This window comes from Drosophila serrata, unplaced genomic scaffold, assembly GCF_035046125.1.
Source record: "Drosophila serrata isolate PLE 108 unplaced genomic scaffold, ASM3504612v1 contig_334, whole genome shotgun sequence".
NCBI classification, from domain to species: Eukaryota; Metazoa; Arthropoda; class Insecta; order Diptera; family Drosophilidae; genus Drosophila; species Drosophila serrata.
The window spans coordinates 2487545-2505815 of NW_028257232.1; the positions used below are offsets into that span (position 1 = coordinate 2487545).

The 18271-nt window shown below is 41.6% G+C and overlaps 4 protein-coding genes and 1 long non-coding RNA gene across 10 annotated transcripts in view; 2 read left to right on the forward strand and 3 right to left on the reverse strand.

Annotated features, from left to right (window-relative positions):
• The window catches only part of Elk (Eag-like K[+] channel), a 63770-nt gene extending 62494 nt beyond the window's left edge, over window positions 1-1276 (reverse strand). For 2 of the 5 annotated variants that reach the window (XM_086837605.1, XM_086837604.1), the window contains exons 1-2: window positions 1233-1276; window positions 114-214 (exon numbers count right to left, since the gene is read on the reverse strand). The gene's annotated coding sequence lies outside the window, so the exon portion shown is untranslated. Of the gene's footprint in view, window positions 1-113; window positions 253-1232 lie in introns of those variants that run through there. The other 3 variants (XM_020944903.2, XM_086837602.1, XM_086837603.1) reach the window with 2 other exon arrangements.
• A 2644-nt stretch (window positions 1277-3920) lies between these two features.
• Mapmodulin (acidic leucine-rich nuclear phosphoprotein 32 mapmodulin) lies at window positions 3921-9965 on the forward strand. Of its 2 annotated transcripts, XM_020944879.2 has the most exons (7): window positions 3921-4189; window positions 4439-4825; window positions 7355-7731; window positions 7793-7872; window positions 8054-8386; window positions 8630-8866; window positions 8927-9965. In XM_020944879.2, the coding sequence occupies exons 2-7, from the start codon at window positions 4778-4780 to the stop codon at window positions 8968-8970; spliced, it is 1119 nt and encodes a 372-aa protein (XP_020800538.1). In that variant the 5' UTR covers window positions 3921-4189; window positions 4439-4777; the 3' UTR covers window positions 8971-9965. The 2 variants fall into 2 exon arrangements, with proteins under 2 accessions (XP_020800538.1, XP_020800537.1); XM_020944878.2 differs by lacking the exon at window positions 8054-8386.
• Window positions 3953-7186, reverse strand: LOC147642913 (uncharacterized). Its single transcript, XR_015272781.1, has 2 exons — window positions 7030-7186; window positions 3953-4300 (listed from the first exon to the last, which is right to left on the reverse strand). It is a non-coding gene; the product is annotated as an uncharacterized LOC147642913 (long non-coding RNA).
• Window positions 9966-11314: 1349 nt separating the features above from the next.
• thr (three rows) lies at window positions 11315-15829 on the forward strand. Its single transcript, XM_020944884.2, has 3 exons — window positions 11315-11747; window positions 11811-12800; window positions 12855-15829. Exons 1-3 carry the CDS (start codon window positions 11421-11423, stop codon window positions 15690-15692), a joined length of 4155 nt encoding a protein of 1384 aa, XP_020800543.2. The 5' UTR covers window positions 11315-11420; the 3' UTR covers window positions 15693-15829.
• LOC110177921 (uncharacterized) lies at window positions 15720-18267 on the reverse strand. Its single transcript, XM_020944901.2, has 2 exons — window positions 17506-18267; window positions 15720-16009 (listed from the first exon to the last, which is right to left on the reverse strand). The coding sequence occupies exons 1-2, from the start codon at window positions 17978-17980 to the stop codon at window positions 15846-15848; spliced, it is 639 nt and encodes a 212-aa protein (XP_020800560.2). The 5' UTR covers window positions 17981-18267; the 3' UTR covers window positions 15720-15845.
• Between the last annotated feature and the right edge of the window lie 4 nt (window positions 18268-18271).

The following is an 18271-nucleotide window of genomic DNA, read 5'->3' on the forward strand; positions in this document are numbered from 1 at the left end:
GGCCAGACATGATAATCACACACACACACACACACACAACAACCTTTGAAATGCAAATCGAGGAAAATTCACCCAAAAAAAAATGGAAAAGAAAAGGAAAATTCGGCACTCACCTTTCTACTACTCCGGGATGGGGGTGATGATGTGCCGCCGATTGACGATGTTTGTTGCTTGCTGCCTCTTGTTGCCTGTTGCTGGTTTGTTCTATGCTGCTCTGTGTGTTATCAAATCAATTCAACAGAAATTTATTTGCAGGAAAACCCCAAAAAGAAAAATAACAACAAACAGTCCAGGGAATGGTAAAGAGCAAAGAGAAATGCGTAACCGTAACGAAATTTCTTACGAGACGCGTGTCAAAAAAGAAGTTGAATTGAGAATATGTTATGCACAGAGAGAAAAAAACAGGGAAAAAACTACGCTAAACTAGGAAAACAAGTCTTTACTTGACAGAAATTGAATTAAAGGCTTTTTCATCAAGTAATAATTACAACACTTTTTTTTAAAGTAAAAACTCTAACACTGACCTATTTAAAAACGAAATCTTTAACCAATAAATTAAAACTAAATTTCTGTAAATTAGCTAGGGTATTTCCTGATAATAAGATTTTTTTCTCAGTGCCCGAATTTCATTCACACAGATACACAGCCTCTGCGATTGTGTGCGTGCATTACATATGGTAATTTCGTTGGGATTTCCACGATTTCTTTCTCGGCTTTTTTTCTGGGAGGGGATGGCAGGGTCAGGCCTTTGCTGATGGCCAGATTATAATCGTATTTTTCAATCTGAATTGAATTAGCTGAGATTTTTCATTTCGCTTTTCCTCGTATTAGAATTTATGGTAGCCGCTTTAACACTTTTTCATTTTTATTTTGAAAGCACAAACATGTGTCGCAGAAATGCGAAATCACCGAAAATTTTGGTTTTTATTAAAACATGTGCCAAAATTCAGCATTCTGTATGTGTATATTTTTTATTACTTTTATAATTTATGTCTTTAGGTTTTCTTATTATTTGTATTTGAAATTTGAAATTTTCACTTTGTTTTTTGGTGGCAACAATGTTGCTGGCAACTTTCGCGCTTTTTGCACTTGAACTAGTTTCCCGTAACAAGAGTTTTCAATTTTCCTCCTCACGCACACATACACACACATACACAAACACAGAGCAAGGAGATAAATCCACTGATAAGAGTTTTTCCGCCTGGACTCGATCTAGGATCCATCCGCCATACCTTTCGCCACGTCCGACTTTCGAAGCCACTCAACAGCAACTGTTGCAAATATCGAAAAGGCAACTTGTGGCTGCTGCCTCTGCCTCTGCCTCTGCCCTGGTCGCTGCCATTGCACAATGGGCTAAATAACCATAATCCAGACAAAATAAATTTCTTAAACTTAATTAAAAAAGGATTTTGATATTCTCTACACATATTTATTTAACATTAATCTGTTACAAACAGTTTGTAGTGTATTTTAATATTTAAATTGAGCTACAAATTAATTCTCTCTAATTCTCTAGAGAATTGAATTCTTTGTTATTTCTCTTTCTTAAAATTTTAGATGTAATAACAATATTATAATATACTATAATCTCAATCCTAAAAATATTACTTCCCTTTAATGTTATTAATTAATAGCACAATACGTAGTAGATTTACCCCATAGTGCGCTGCAGCGTCGCAGCATCTTTCTCTCTGCCGCCGAGCTTTTCCCGACAATTTTCCCGAGAGCTTTTCCTCGCACCACGGCAAACTGTTGATTGGTCTCCGTACGGATGTGCGGTTGCCAAGGAGGAGAGAGCGAGTCCAAAAAAAGAGAGAGTCTATCTCGCGTGTGGCATCTCCGGGCTTACTTAGTTAATTAATACCCATTCAGACGGCAGTAAACATTAGTTAGTTGCTGTTCATGGCTCCTAATAAGATCTTAAAAATGGTATTACGCGTTTTTCATAGAAATGCAAAGGGGTAAGCATAATTAAATGAAAACAATAATGGACTTCTTGTTTGTTTTTCGATTGTTTATTCTTTATTTGTTATTTAGGAAATTGCTTTTTTTTGAGAAGTAAATTTAAAAACTATAAAGGATATTAGTGTTTACTTTCTGGAAAAATATATAAATTGGTGAAATATATTTTAATTACTATATAAAATAAAAAGGTTGTCAAGAACTAATGACAATAATATATAAGTTCAAATAAAATTATACATTTTCAAACAAAAATGGTTGCCTTTTCGATAGGCAAATTAAATCGATAGACAAATCCAAGTGGACAGCCGCCTTCTCCCCCAATTTATTTTCATTCCTATTTATTTGCAAACGAACTCCCACAAAAGCCATTAAGACGGATGTTTACCAAAGCAACAGTTACCAATGTTAACGTGCCACAAAAAGGAAAAACTCGATGTCTCTCTGTCCCCCAGGATGAGGAGGGAAAAGCTTCCAATAAGGCAGAGCACAAGCCTCCTCCTATTTGGAGACCACAAATAGATGGCATACTCGCAGAACTAACGCGCTTTTAATAGCCCAGCAAGCTTAACACAATGTCCATCCTTGCTTATCGATGATGATAATGATGATGGTGGTGCAACCGATGGATGCTGCTGCTGCAGCTGAAGGACCTCTGCACCCGATCCTGACCACCGATTTTCCAATTGCCACCTTTTTATGACTATCCCCAAGTGGAGCGAGGACACACGTTTGGCAAATTTGTGGAGGAGGCAGAAGGACGAACGTCTGACTAATTGATACGCTCCAGTGTGCAGTGAGAGAAATTGCACTTGCATATTGATAAGAAAACTTTCAATGTTGTGCGAATTAATTATATAAATTACAACAAATAAATACTTCGTTTCATTCCCAAACAATTGCTTACTTAAACTTTTTATTAAAACATTTATATTTCCTCAATAAGTTTTCAGAATTTCGCGCTCTGTAAGATCGACTGAAGTAATTTTCCTTCTTTGATACTGTAAAAAACAATTACCTGTATACCTTATACACCTGTGTATGTGTGTGTGCTTGTGCTTGGGTTGGTGTACATTAAGCTCACATTAAAATAATCACAGGAGGTAGGATGGGGATAAACGCAGGAAGCTGACAGGATAAACGAGGCGAGGAAAATCAAATTGAGACGTTTACTTTGTTTAAAGCTGAGCCAAGTTCAGGGACGCCTCCTTGCCACCTTTGCAAAGTCCTGCCAAGAGCTGAAAGCTAAGCATGTCAGCGCAAGGTTAACTTTTAAACATCCCGCGTTCGTTGACTTCATCACACACATTGTACCTTTAATTACGCGGCCAAAGCTATTTCCCTGGACTTTTCTCTTGGCTAATTAAGGCATCCATTGCGCCCGTCGTCCTTCGCAAATAGTAATCCTATATATCCTGGAAGCGACCCCGTTCCTGAGCTTCGCATTACCGCAGGATGCACGCGCATCTGATTATGGCGCATTATTGCGACCGCGCGGCTTCAGTTTTCCCACTAATGTTTATGGGCAGCCGGGATCTCCTGGTCGTAATCGCCCGTGTCCTTCACACAAAATGTAAATAGAACAGACTGAACAGTGAAAACAACAAGAGAAACCGAAAAAGGGAAGTAAAAGTTTAACATTTTTGAAATGGTAACGACTAGCACAGGGTAACAGCTGTGACACTTGGACAAACCACACAAGAGCTGGGTGATATGAAACTCGCATTAAAAATGTGAACTAAACATGAATCCCTTTACATTTATTTTACCAATTTGTAAAGCATTAGAAAAAAACGATTTTTTTAATAGCATATTTTTAATAAATGCCACCAAAGTTGTTTCTAGTCAAAATTTAAATTACCCGCCCATTTTTCCAGTGCCGCTTGGAACCTGCACGATTCCGGAACTAGCCCATCTTCAAATTATCGAATATCGATACCCTTTTTTGTTCCGACTGCGCCTCCCAACGAAAATGTAAGCAGCCGCAATATATTGTTGCCTCATAAAGTTCAACTAACCTAATTCTCTATTTAGAAAAACCCTTTGAATTGATTTTAAACATTTCCCATAAACAAACAAACATCGAGCACCACCATCGATAGGCGTGCGAACGCCATTGTATCGATGTTAAATCGTTGTTACTGCCATCTCTAGTGTGTTGCTTCTTGTTGGTTGAAAATACAATTAAAAATTGATTCCTGAGTATTTAAATATTCAGCATCACCAGGTAAGTGCGTAATCGATGCAGCGGCATCTCCTTCAGCCAGAAAAACTAAATTAATTCGGCTTAACCGCTTAATTACCGTGAAAAAGGCCGTTTGAAAAAGCGCGTCATGTTCTGGAATATCGAGGGAAATGCGTTACAATGCAGTCGGTTTTTTGCGAGTGCAGTTGCGGTTTAAAAATCCAAAGGCAACTACTAATTTTGTTCTATTGTTTTTTGTTTTTTTTTTGTCGCTTCACCTCCCACCCCCAGCACCACCTTGTTTAGCAATAAAAATCAGCGAGAATCGCGCGGTGGCGGCATCAAAAATACCAAAAGAAGCACAAAAAGAAAAATTTGCAAGGCACACTCAGCTGCGTCTGTGTGAGTGAGCGTGTGCGAGCGGAGCGCGCGTGTGCTTGTGTTTGTGTGTGCGAGTGCGAGTCTTTTTTGCCTTTGGTGCGTGCGCTGTTTTTCGAAGGGAGCCAGCCCCATCAACAACAAAAAAAAAGGAGGAAAATTCACGTATCCGTAAACTTGCAAGCCGAAGCGAAGAGACCCGGGCGAAAAACAACAAACAAACAAACAAAACCAGGACCCAGTGCAGCTGCAATGGAGAAGAGAATAGAATTGGAGCGACGCGCACGCAAAGCAAATCAGGTAAGTTCTAAGAAAAACGCGCCACGGCTTTTGTTTTGGCATTACACAAATTTTTTTTCATTTAAATTCCGCTGCGTGCCTATGTGCGAGTGCGAGAGTGCATCAACAACCGCAACAACAACTGCGCCATCATGTAAATCTAGTTTCAATTTGTGTCGACGCCATATAAAAAAAAGAAGAGCACTGGAAGAAGAAAAAGCAACGGCATCAACAAGAAAAAAACAGAACGAATAAAAAAATTGATCGCCATAAGCAAATTCTACACACATGCCATTGCCTCTCCGCGCGTGCTTGTGTGTTTGTGTCACATACACGCCAGTGTTGCCATGTGCGCGCATTTTTGCGCCTTCCCCCATTTCGTGGCTTTCAGCCCAAATAGGAACTTCTGTTGGCAAATAAAAGGCAATTATTACAAGTGGTGTAGTCATAAGAAAAACAAAAATGTGCATAGAGCTGGTGATTTTTAGTCACCTTTGGTCGGCCAATCGCTAACGATCTTTTCGCACCTGAAGTTGTATAAACGCCACAGCTGGCAATGCCACTGCTGCTGTGGGTTCTTGCTCTTGCTTTTGATTTCGTCGCTGTTGCTGTTGTTATTGCTGCCGGCCTTCAATTGTGACAAACACGGCGGCAGCGGCAGCGGCAACATGTGTTTGTGTGCGTTTGCGTCGTGTGTGTTTGCTGCATGTTGTAATTTCAGGTTATTTGATACCAAAATGTATCTATAACAATATTATAGCGCGCGGCGCGGCGCATCATCCGCACAAATACGCACAAGCTACAAACACACATACAGACGGCCATGTGTTCATGCACAAGTCAAGAAAACTTATGCACAAAATAATCGACACATACAAACATATTCATATTGGCTGCGCAGTCATAATACTTTTATGCTGCCTCCCCCTCCCAAGTTCGCCACCTGCCTGCCCGCTGTCTCTAGCCATCCCGCTCTCCCGCCCGCTGCATGCAGCGCAAAAGAAGTGCAGGCGAAAGACAAAGCCAGGCCGTCGCTACTGCCACTGATTAATAAACATGCGCTCTGGTCGGGCGTCGGGCCCCGGCCAGCCTACTCAATCTCAATCGGCGGTCACCCGGCCACCCAAGCACCACCCACCCATCATGCACAACAGAAACTACGTGAGCAAGGCAGCAAAACAACGAAACAAGAAAAAGAAAAACACGAAAACAGCGAAGCATACATACTCATACGCGCCTAAGCCAAAGCCGAAAGCTGTGTGCATTCATTCTCACTCATTTAATCCGAGATACAGTTGAAATTCTCTACCGTGAACTGTCCCAAAAGCTAAATTCTATTGTAACTTGTAGATATTAACAGCTATGCTGTTACTTCAGACATTTTAGTACCCCAAAATGCTATATACACATTTCTTAAATTGGACGAATAATCAGACTCAAGGGAACAATTTAAATTGCATATCACAAGTTTTGATAAAAAGCTTATCAACAGCTAATAATGTTAAAAAACACAATTTAAAAACCAGTCATTAGGCTTAAATAACAAAAATTTCTAGTCTGTTTTTTTTAAGTCCGTTTACGGCTCAAAGGTTAAGATGTCTTAAATGTAGTTTCATTTTTAAATATTTTAATATTTCCGCTACCTTAATTTGACCTATAACCTACAAAGTAGTTCCTCTTACAGAAGTTCCCCTGTGCCAACATAACTGTTTCTCGGCCAGACAGGGACAGACAGACGGACCCTCGAAGAGGGCAACCCACCATCTTGTTGTCTCGTTGTGGCAGCGTGACATATTGATAATTGGGTAATCTCAAGTGAACTTGCACAGCCTCCAACGGGCAATGTGTACATTTATTCGTTCGTAGCTTATCAGTCGGTCTCCCCCCAGGCACGCAGCGCAACAACTACTACGTCACGGTCAAACATGTTGTTGTTGTGATTGCTACTGCCGGCTTGTTCTGCTTTTTCTGTCGCTCCCACCCCCGCCCCCGAATCCACGTTGTTTGTCATGGCTATTCTGCTGCTCTGTTCTTCGCTCTCTCTTCGCGTTGCCCAATTTGCGCATTCTGCTTTGTGGTGAGGTACACGCACACATATACACGCTAGCACACAGACACACATTTTTTTCTTTGTTTCTGTTGAGGTTACATAAACGCGCGTTGGCACTGTTCGCAGCCTCCATTTTGATGCGCAGTTTGGCGAAAGTACAGCAGCAATTGTTTACCAAGTCGTTTGTCGTTACGCCAATTTGGTTATTTAGCATGTAATGTCGATTTGAATCTCAAGAAAAAAAATTCTCAGCGTTTGATCGATTTTTGCGTGTGTATTGTTCTCCATCTTTTTTTCTTTTCTCTGCCCACTAGAGCTGTCAAAACATCGATAGTGCTAACGATATGAAATTGTAGGAATACTATCGTTGGAAACACTATCGTTGTGGCGATATCGATATACTATATTAGATTTTAGCGCATACTCAAACCCGAATAAAAATTTTAATTTGCAACTTTGGAATTGATAAAACTAATGCATCTATTCTATTTATCTCACAGATCACAGAGCTGAATCTGGATAATTGCCGGAGCACAAGCATCGTTGGCCTTACAGATGAATATACGGCCTTAGAATCGCTGAGCTTGATTAATGTGGGCCTCACCACACTGAAAGGTTTCCCCAAGCTGCCCAACTTGAAGAAACTGGAGCTGTCCGACAATCGGATTTCGAGCGGCCTCAATTATCTGACCACCAGTCCCAAACTGCAATATTTAAACTTGTCCGGCAACAAGATCAAGGATCTGGATGCCCTCAAGCCCCTGGAGGAGTTTAAGAATCTAGAAGTGCTCGATCTGTTTAATAACGATGCCACCCAGGTGGAGAATTATCGGGAGAAAATCTTCAAGATGCTCCCATCGTTAAACTTTCTCGATGGGTAAGGTTTATCTGGTGTTTTTTGAGCGAGTGTTTATATTAATTTAAAATAATTATTTCAGCTTTGATTGCAACGACGAGGAAGTGCAGTCCGACGGCGATGATGATGATGAGGTCAATGGCAACGATTCCGAGGAAGAAGGTGTGTATTTCGAAAGGGTTTTATAAATTGGAACTCACCTTAAAAGAGATGGGAAGAATTAACCACCATTATAATGCTCATTGTCCGTCTGCTTAGCTGCTAAATAGCTTTTCATGGGGCGCAGTTATTAAATAATCTCGAAGCAAGCACAAATTCAACAACGGCTTCTGTCGCCTTTCAGATAAGCGCAGTGCCTTCTGTTTGAACGGTTTAGAAATCGATTTAGACGAGCTCGAGGCTCTGGAGCAGCGGGTCAAGGCGAAAAAGAGTTTGCAGGAAAAACCAGGGCAACCTCCACCTCCCCGAGCGGAGAACGAAGATCAGGAAGTAGACGAATTAGATGAGTATCTGAAAGAGTTGCAGTTGAGGGAAGCCACAGCTGCTGCTACTGCTGCCGCCGCTCCAAGCAACGAGCAATCTGTGATAAGGGCCACCAATCAAAACCCACCCATAAGCTTTGCCCTTCTTCTCTATTGGTTCCTGGCCATTCTCAATCTGGCCAATGCCATATATTGTAAGCATGGCTCTTTTTGGAACTGTTTTCATTCAATTTCGAACTTCTCTAATGCGAAAAGGTCAAGAGGGAAGTTTTCTGAAGAATTTCTAGTTTAGTTAAAAATCCTCTGCCAGAATTTGAAAGAGTCTCAAGCCTGCAAGTTGAAAGTCTGCAATGTTAGAATTATTTGAATTGTATCTTAAATTCGATTTAGGGAAGTTCGAGTGTTAAAAGCTCTAATAAAATGAATATTTCTTGCAGGTCCCGGTGACGATGTCGACGATGATAGCGATGATAGCGACGAAGAGGATAATGTCGAGGTATCCTTATCGGAGGTGTACAATGACGATTTGGAGGAGGATAACTCCGATTGGGAGGAGGGCGAAGGTGCCGAGGATGATGAAGATGAGGACTCCGATATTGATGAGGCCGACGGAGAGGCAAATGAGTCAGCGGCATCAGTAAATGCCAATGACAAGGATGGCGAGAAGGCAGAAGGTAAGAGAATAAGATTATTTAATTAATAACAAAATAATAATGAACTTCTTACATTTTCAGACGAGTCGCAAGCCCGGGGCAAGAAGAGAAAGCACGATGGTTAAAACTCTTGATCTGTCGCTGTATCGTCTTTGTACGTTATAAATTTAAATATATACACCCCACAACAACAACAACACACACAACACACATCATATTTTGATAGTAAAGGAGACCCACAAACTTGTTTCTCTAAAATGTAAGCTAAAGAAAGTGGAGGAAAATTATACAAAATCGACAAAACAAACACAAAAAGATGAAAAGTCGGAGCAAAATGAACGTAATAATCAAACAAACAAAGCAAAAGAGCAGAAAATGATAAGATTAAGCGACAACAAACAACAACAACAACCAAGAGGAACCAACCAATTACTATATAGCCTCATCCCAAAACCAGAGTTCCATTCCCGTTTGAAGCCCTTTCATCAGTTGTAAAGTTGCTTAGCCCTAGGTTTATCAAGTATATACATTTATGAACTGTACAATTTGTAACCATCTAGCGTCTCTTGCTGTCGAATTTTTAAAGCAAAACTCTTTTATTTGTACAACTGCTGCTTTTGTCAGACGTTTTAATTCGCGTTAAATCGATTTAAAAATATTACTGCTAAGAACTTTGAACTAACTCTTAAGTCATTCCTTCTTTTCAATACGGATATATAAGTTATAAGCGAGAGCTACGCATGGAGCGCAATTCAAATCACGTTTTCATTGTTACCCACACCCACCACAAACCTCGTTTTTCCGCCCTCTTAACCATGTTCTATATACTTCTCCGACATCCGAAAATTGCTTCACCTTATGTACTTTTAAGAGATTTTTTCCTTCACCACAAACCCTTGAGTTGTTTCACATTTTCAAAAGCAGTACCATGTTTTCATTGATTGTCGGGCGGCGATATATCCCATTTTTCATTAAATAAAGAAAGAAAAAAATGTATGCAAACAAATATTATTATTGAAAAGCAGTCCCCAAAACGTTTATTTAATGAAATGATGAAATGTGTCTGTAAGAACCCCCCAGCCCATTGAAACTGAAATACATAAACTAAATCATTTTAAAATGTAGTTTTATTTATTTGAATATTGGAAATATAGATAAATTTAGTGGTTTATATTTTGGGATATATACTACATACATACCTTTTCAGGGTATTATAATTTTAGTTAGAAGCTCGTATCGCTGGGAAGGAATAATATCCGACCCTATAAGTCATATATATTCTTGATCAGGATAAAAAGACGAATCCATCTCGCCATGTTTGGAATAAAATTAATTTTTTTAATTTTTTCAGAATTTTATGAGGATAAAAATTAATTTAAAAAAATAGTAAAAATATTAATTTTTTAACATTTCAAATTAAGTATGCAGGTTTATTAATATAATAAAAACTAGCATTGGATCGCTTTCCAAATTGAAATCAATGCATTTTTGGCTAAGTTATGATAATTGGAAAAGTACGATTTTTGCAAAAATATTTATCTTATTAAAATATTGATTTAAATTCCCTTAAATGAACAAATTTTAGATATTTTTGATGAAGGAGCCATTTCCGACCCTATAAATCATATATATTCTTGTTCAGCATGAAAAGACGAATCGATCTAGGCATGTTTGAAAGAAAATAAATTTTTTTAATTTTTACAGAATTTTATGAGGATAAAAATTAAAAAAAAAATATGGTAAAAAAATTTATTTTTAAACATTTCAAATTGAGTATGCAGATTTATTAATCTAATAAAAACTAGCATAGGAACGCTTTCCGATTTAAAATTAATGCATTTTTGGCTTAATTATGATCGATTTCGCATTCGATCTCATGATTATAATATATACAACTATGCGTAACTTTTATTCTATTTTTGTTGCTTTGTTTTTTCTCTCTATGTTTAATACATAATTGTTTTATACAAAATTAAATTACAATTATTACCACTTTAAAATTTGTCAATAGCTTATCAAATGATATATTTTCAAATGCAGATTTAGTTTGAAAATTTTATTCCGCAAATGATACATTTGTGTAAAGTGATATCTTTAGGTCTATTTAAATTATATTGCTTAAAAAATTGGCTTTAAATTACATTTTTTAAAGAAAATGTTCTTAATTTGGTCCCTAATGCCAATAGAAAATATTGATTCACAAGTAATTTTTTTCGAAACCCAAAAGCGAAATAATTAATTTTTCAAGGGAAACTGTCTTACATAAATGGTGCATTTGCTGAAATTAATAATAACTAATTCTATGTCTTTCGCCTTTTATATAAAATTCTTTTTTAACTACAAATTATTAAGAAATAAATATATTTTATCACAAGCTCAAGGAAACTATCGATAGGCATTTGCACTTCTTTTGGTTTGTGTCCTTGCTTCTGATATGTATTGTAGTTTATTTCCCTGCAAAGTGGTGTATATTTTGTGTGTTTGGTCACACTGTCCCTCGAAATCTGGCGCAAAGGAACGAAGAAAGCAGGCGTCGCTTAAATTTTGATTAAATGTGACGATTCCAAGCGACAAAATGCCTGGTGATATTGGAAACCAACTGAAGAAAGGCACACGCAGCGACATAGAGGCCGCATGCCGAACTGTGGAGGAGGAGTTTCGCAAGATCGTCGAGGGATTGCGGCGTGGGACCAATGACGCGTTGTATGCGCTGCGTTACGAGTTGAGTGTTCTGCGCCATATTTGCATAGCCGTCAAGGAGAATCCCCAGCAGAACGGTGATCTCTACGGGGATATGGTGGCCGTCATGCTGCCACACGTGCGTCCCTGTGAGGAGAAAGCCAGCCTGTGGGAGACGCATCTTACCAGCCTGCGCTACATTCTGCATGTCCTGTGCCAAGAGGTGGTTTTTAGGATAAAGTGTTGCCAGATCATTAGATTATTTAATAGTTATTCTCATTTCCAGCGATCTATAGGAGCCTGTCAACGGATTTACGGCCTCATCCGAGCGGAGCCTTGTCGCCTGCAGGAGGAAACGAACCACAAAGTATATCTGGACATCCATTTGACCCACTTTAATGGAATCTATATGCTGATGCAGAAGCAACTGCTGCCCCTGGAGGCCTCAAGCCAGCTGTGCCAAGCCCTGGAATCCCTGGGAGACCTTTTTGAGGCAATGAGACTGAAGAAAATTACCAAAACCGGATCACTTTTGGAGCGACTTAACGAAACGTTGTTCGGCAAGCGCAGCAAGACATTCTTGAAATCGCTGAGTTTCCTGCCCTCGGAGAGTCTGACCAAGATGCTTGGCTCCCTATTAAGACTCCTTGCCACCAGTTCCACCTCAGAGTTGAGCAATCAGTTCAGCGAGTATCTTAGCTTTATGCTGGCCCTGGTCCAGATCGACATGCTGAGCCCGGAACCGAGTCGGCAGCTGTCACTGCAGCTGCTCCGCATGTGCAAAGAGCTCTTCCGCCAGGAGACAAACCTCACCTACGCCCTGCAGCTGCTCTATTACTACCTGAAGCTGCTCTACGTCCGTGAAGCCACGCCCAACTTCAAACGCAACTACATCGACCTCATCCGAAAGTTTCAGAACTTTTTCGAGCTCAAGGCGACACCGCATGCCACGGAGCAGTGGCTGACGGACCTGCTGGTGGCCATCCAGCGACTGCAAATGCTGCTCCAGCAGAGTGGCAGCAAACTGCAGTCACCGTTTCAGGTCTTTTGGCAGCAAATGGAGGGCGAGGGCAGTCCGGAGGCATATGCAGCTCACTTTCAGCTTCTGCACAGCTGTGCGGGGCTGGCGGTGAATGTGACGCGGAGTCCGCTGGCCAGCAGTTGCTCCAATGAGGCCTGCACGAGTGTGCGAAGGCACTGCATGCTGGCCTTTGGCCTGACTGCCCTGGATGCTTACATCAATTGGCAGCCGACGCAGGAACAGAAGGCGGATAGAGTGAGTCCTTAATGCTTAAGTCTCCTTTTCACTTACTTACTTTCCTCGTTTTAGACCCCACATAAACCCCTGCTTGGCATCCTCAGCTTCACCATGGACGTGGCCAAGAGCCTTAAGTGTCTCGGTCCAGCCAGCATAGAGCTCATCAAGCTGGTACGCCAGCTCACTCATGTGGCCGATCAGGTTACGTGTCCCGAGCAAATAGATCTTCTGTGTCACCTGCTGGAGCCTTTGCAGAAGTTGCGTCCCTTGATTCCACATCAGGAGATGCGAGGCCTGCTGCGACGTTTGTTCAAGGCCAGTGCCTACTGCAAGGATCCCCAGAGAGCAGGTCGCTTGTGTGCCAGCTACTTGGCTTCGCTCACGAATCCGGCTCGTTTGAGGTCACAGATCTGTTCGCATTACCACCAGCAGGGCAAGGAGGAAAAGGAGATCCAGAGATGCATCTTCGAGTGGCACGAGTCCTGCCCGCTGCCCTATCCCCTGACTCCCGCGGAGAAGAAGCAGCTCTACGACACAGATCTCTTTGCGGCGCTTCATTATGTGAGGAATCCCTCGGTGACTCATTTGAAATCCTTAATTCGCTGCCGAATGAGTGACTATCATTTGGTGCTCCTGGCCAGGCAGCTGCGCAACGATGGCTCCATATTGAGGGAGTGCCAGGAGCTTATATCTAAGCTAAAGGCTCGCAGCCGGCTGAACCGCATGGAACATCTAAACCTGGGTCATGCAAACGTGGGATTGCTCCTTGATGCCTTGGAGGCTCAGAAGTGCACGGTTTCCTCGAAAGAAACTGGAGAGAATCAATTGGAGGAGCTGCTGCTGCGACAGAATCTATCGGAGATCAGTATCCAAAGAGAACAGCGACTGGTTAATTTGGCCAGCGAAGCCATTGCTGGCTTCAATACCTTCTTTTGTCGAGCGGACGAAGAGCCGCTGGGTAGCGAGGAAACAGCCATAGATTGGGAAGCCCTAATAGACGATGCTGTGGCCGCCGCCATGGCCTTGTCCACAATGGGCTATCAGGCTCAAGCGGACGATGCCTGGCTGTTGCTTTTGAGGATTGGAAGCATGCTAATGGATCGCTTTACCTATCTACGCGCACTGACACATTTTTTGGCTCAAAATGAAGTGAATCCTCGACTGAAACTGGACTTGTCCGAGGAAGTGGAGCGAGCGGAGGATCTCCTGGACGATTTGTGGCCGCAGCTGCCGAGTGGCAGGTTCTTCAAGCGCCAGGACTCCACGGTAATGCTGTGCCTGTGCCACCTGGCCAGCTATTATGCCAGGCGGGAGTGCTTCAGTCATGCTCAGCTAATTCTACTCCTAGTGGAGCAGCTACGTGGAGAGTTGCCCGAGCGTCTGGGAAAGACCGACATAGTCTTGATCACCTTGCAAACGGTGCGTTTTCGGCTGAGCTATGAGCAGAGGTACCCGGAGGAATATCCAAGGATGCCTACGCCGCTGCGACAGTTGGACACGCTGCAGGATAATGTGAGGAACTTCTGCAATCTCTCTAGCTTGGACGGCGGCTACCTGCAGCTGCTGCTCTCGACTCTGGTTCGAGAGAGCACGGAATGCTCGGCCAATAGGCTAAGCGAACGGCTGGCCTTCTCCAACATTGTTCTCAAGTTGGTCCTGCAATCGGGACTGGCCCTAAGGACCATTGAGGTCTTTCTGGCCTGGCTGTGGACCAATCTACAGATGGAGAACCTGGACCGGGCTCAGTCCAAGCTGCGACTCATCGAACACTGTATGGGTATCAAGCGTTTGAAGCGAAAGGAAGCCGAACCTTTGGCAATGGAGAAGAAGGAAGTCCAGGATCCGGCCTTAAGTGATCTGGCGTGCAACATGCATCTTCTGCAGCTGGTGGAACCCATCAGGAAGCAGCAGCAGCATTTGGATGTGGCCTTGCCGAGTATGCTGCGTCCAAATAGTCCCAGTTCCCAGCTCAGTCTGGATCGGTATTTGAACGTAAGCGAGGCTCCCGCAGTTATACGTGGAAATTTTCAGCTGCGAAGCACTTACTTCATAATGGGCTGCCTTCATGCACGCCTCTGCTTTCTCCAGAGGAACAGCGACCAGCTGGATGACTTCTATGCCAGCGCGGAGAGCAAACTGAAGGAGAGTCCCGAGCTGAGCGATTCCCTGGGCTCCATGCTCCACGTCCAGCAGCTTTATAGGGCCAACTATTTGCGCTTTCGGGGCCAACATGTGGACGCAATAACTGTGGCTCAGCTGGGAATGGAAACGCCTCTCCAAGCCATGGACATTGACTACAATTACAACTTCATGACGCAGCTGAAGACAGCGGAACTGGAGCTTAAACCCGAGAACCTAGTGGAGGCGGAGGGTGCGCAGTGCCAGAGCCTACGAAGAGCTTTGAATTTTCTCTCGCCGGAAAGAAAAAACGAAACCCCTTCGGATAAGGAGTCCTCCACGAAGTCCGCCAAGAAGGGACCCAAATTTAAGATTTTCACAGAGTTGGAACTGCGTCCGCCAAGCGGCAGCAGTGGCAGTTCCAGCGAATACACTCCGCCCGTGAACTTGGACACCTGCCAGCCGATCGTGTTAAGCGACGATGATGATGAGTCACCCTGCCCCACGACCAGCCTGAAGCCCTCCTTGCCGAAGACCACCGAAAAACCAAAGCCCAAAGTAAAGTCCAAGCTCAATATGGCCATCTTTGTCGATGAAAGTCCGGAGGCTGTGGTCGCACCGACGCCATCACAGAAAGTCACCGGACGAAGCACAAGGGCAGCAAGGATACGGCAACCGGAGGAGACACCAAAGACAGCGACGAGGAGACCCCGACGTGCGGTGGCAGTGACGGAACCGGAGCAGGCCACAGAACCAGAAGCCACGGGCACACGAAGTCGTAGGAGAAAGTGACTGAGAGATTATAAAGAGACTATTTCATTTAGTTTTATATTAGCTTCGGTTTGTATGTTTCTTATATAAAAATGTGTGTTTTTACCTACATATATATATAGCATTATTTGAATATATATTATGTGCTTGGAATTTAATGGACTTTGGTGTAGCTCAGCGTGGCAGCTGCAGGGGCATCAGTGAGGTCCTGCAAACGTCCTGGCTCCAAAAGCCGCGCTGTATGCGCTGGCCATCAACATCCTTGCTTCCATGATAATAAATTCCGGATCCTGATTTGCAGCCTCCTTCAAATTGGCCCACATAGCGATTTCCATTTGCTATTAGGGGGAATTTTCAAAAAACGATAATTATTTAAAATATATACATTTAAAAATACAAAGTTATATCCTTGCAGGGTATTATAATATTTTAGTCGGAAGTCTAAAAGAGAGTAAAGGAGTCATTTCCGACCCTATAAATCATATATATTCTTGATCAGGATCAATAAAGGAATCTTTTTAGACATGAACGAAAGGAAATATAATTTTATGGAGTTTTTTCAAATATTATCAAAATATTGATCTAAAGTCCCTCTATTAGACATATTTTAGGTATTCTTGATGAAGGAGCCATTTCCGACCGTATAAATCATATATATTCTTGATCAGCATAAAAAGACGAATCGATCTAGGCATGTTTGAAAGAAAATAATTTTTTTATATTTTTTCAGAATTTTATGAGGATTAAAATTAACAAAAAAAAAAATGGTTAAAAAATTAATTTTTTTACATTTCAAATTGAGTATGCAGACTTAAAAATCTAACAAAAACTAGCACAGAACAACTTTCCGAATTGAAATCTATGCATTTTTGACTTAATTATGATATTTGAAAAACTGTGATTTCCCAAAATAATTATCATATAAAAATATTTATCTAAAGTTCCTATAATGTACACATTTTAGGTATTCTTGATGAAGGAGCCATTTCCGACCCTATAAATCATATATATTCTTGATCAGCATAAAAAGACGAATCGATCTAGGCATTTCCGGAAACAATTTTTTTTACCAAATTTTTTTCAAAAATTTTGTCATTATTTTTCTATCTTTAATGATGTCAAAAATTGTCAAAAAATTTAACTTAAAAAAATTGCATATTGAGTAAGCAAATTTATTAAGCTAATAAAAACTGGCTTAGGAAAGCTTTCCGAATTAAAATTAATCCTATTTTGGCTAAGTTATAAGATTTTTAAACTTTGATTTGTTGAACAAATTGTCATATAAAAATATTTATAAATGTCGACTCAAAAATGATATAATAGTTTTAGTCAGGAGCTTGTAACACAGTGAAGAAGTCATTTCCGATCCTATAAATCATATATATTCTTGATCAGCATCAACAGGCGAGTCGATCTGGCATAAAAGTAGGGTAATACAATTTTACTAAATTTTTTCAACTTTTTTAGGTGTATGAAATTTTCTAAAATTAAAATAAAAGTTAAAATTTTTAAGATTTGAATTTACAATGCTGATTTGTTAACCTAATAAAAAGTAGCATAAAACAGCTTTCCGAATTAAAATTAATGCATTTTTGGCCAAGTTATAATATTTATAAAATTTGAATTTCATGAAACTATAAAATATAGACTAAAGTTCCCTAAAGCACATCTTTAGATCTTCTTGAATTATTGTCAGAAATAATATATATTTCAATACTTCGTATTTAATATCTTAATTAATCAAATATTAAAAAAAAACTCAAGTAAAATTATAAGTTAATTTCAAATTGTTTAACCTTATTAACCAGTTTTCTTTATACTTCACCTGACTCACCCGTGAAAAGCACTCCTCTTCCATGCATTTGATCCAGTAGCCACTCTCCCACATAGACACCACCATCGGCCCGCCACAAGATGCCCCGACCACTTCGCTTATCCGCCAGCCACTGGCCGTAGTATACCGATCCATCCGGATAGAACTGCTTGCCCTCGCCACTGCGCTTATCCTGCTGCCACTGACCCACGTAGAGGCGATGCTTGCTGCCGTCGGGCTCCTCCTGTCGCAGGGTGCCATAGCCATGCCGTTGACCACGCTGCCATTGCCCCTCGTAGACCAGGCCACGTCCCGATTTCTTCACGCCATAGCCATGGTGTTGGTTGCCCAACCACTTGCCCTGATACCTGCCACGACCATTGCCCCCGGGATAACGCTGGCAACGAACACCGGAACTATATCCACTTGCCGGGCACGACGACATGTCGTCAATGACTGAAGTCAGAGGAGTCAGGAACCAGGAGCCCGGAGCCATCTACGACGGTGCCATGTGGTGTCTCTTGTGGGAGGGGGCAGCGTGCGTGCGGTGTCACTTTTTCTAATCAACCCGAAGCCACAGCTACAAGCAGCATGTCCTGCCACCATTTGACTTCCTCCAGCATTGAGAAGGGACAACACGCAACCCTAAGGAGGCCAAAGACATTGCCTCAATAGAAAATCGTTTGTGGCGGGTAAGTACATATATGTGAAGGAAATCGTTTAATCAGGGGTATAAATTAAAGGGGAAAGCTAGTTGACTAAAACAGAGTCTAACTTCTTTGACAAT

What these genes read in the sequence shown, in the direction of transcription:
- Mapmodulin (XM_020944879.2), top strand. Translation starts at nt 4,778, where the DNA reads ATGGAGAAGAGAATAGAATTGGAGCGACGCGCACGCAAAGCAAATCAG. An exon ending in CAACGATTCCGAGGAAGAAG is followed by an intron (nt 7,873 to 8,053) that starts GTGTGTATTTCG and finishes GTCGCCTTTCAG; the next exon opens with ATAAGCGCAGTGCCTTCTGT. An exon ending in TCTGGCCAATGCCATATATT is followed by an intron (nt 8,387 to 8,629) that starts GTAAGCATGGCT and finishes TATTTCTTGCAG; the next exon opens with GTCCCGGTGACGATGTCGAC.
- thr (XM_020944884.2), top strand. Translation starts at nt 11,421, where the DNA reads ATGCCTGGTGATATTGGAAACCAACTGAAGAAAGGCACACGCAGCGAC. An exon ending in TGCATGTCCTGTGCCAAGAG is followed by an intron (nt 11,748 to 11,810) that starts GTGGTTTTTAGG and finishes TCTCATTTCCAG; the next exon opens with CGATCTATAGGAGCCTGTCA. An exon ending in AGGAACAGAAGGCGGATAGA is followed by an intron (nt 12,801 to 12,854) that starts GTGAGTCCTTAA and finishes TCCTCGTTTTAG; the next exon opens with ACCCCACATAAACCCCTGCT.
- LOC110177921 (XM_020944901.2), bottom strand. Translation starts at nt 17,980, where the DNA reads ATGGCTCCGGGCTCCTGGTTCCTGACTCCTCTGACTTCAGTCATTGAC. An exon ending in AAGAGGAGTGCTTTTCACGG is followed by an intron (nt 16,010 to 17,505) that starts GTGAGTCAGGTG and finishes TCCCCCTAATAG; the next exon opens with CAAATGGAAATCGCTATGTG.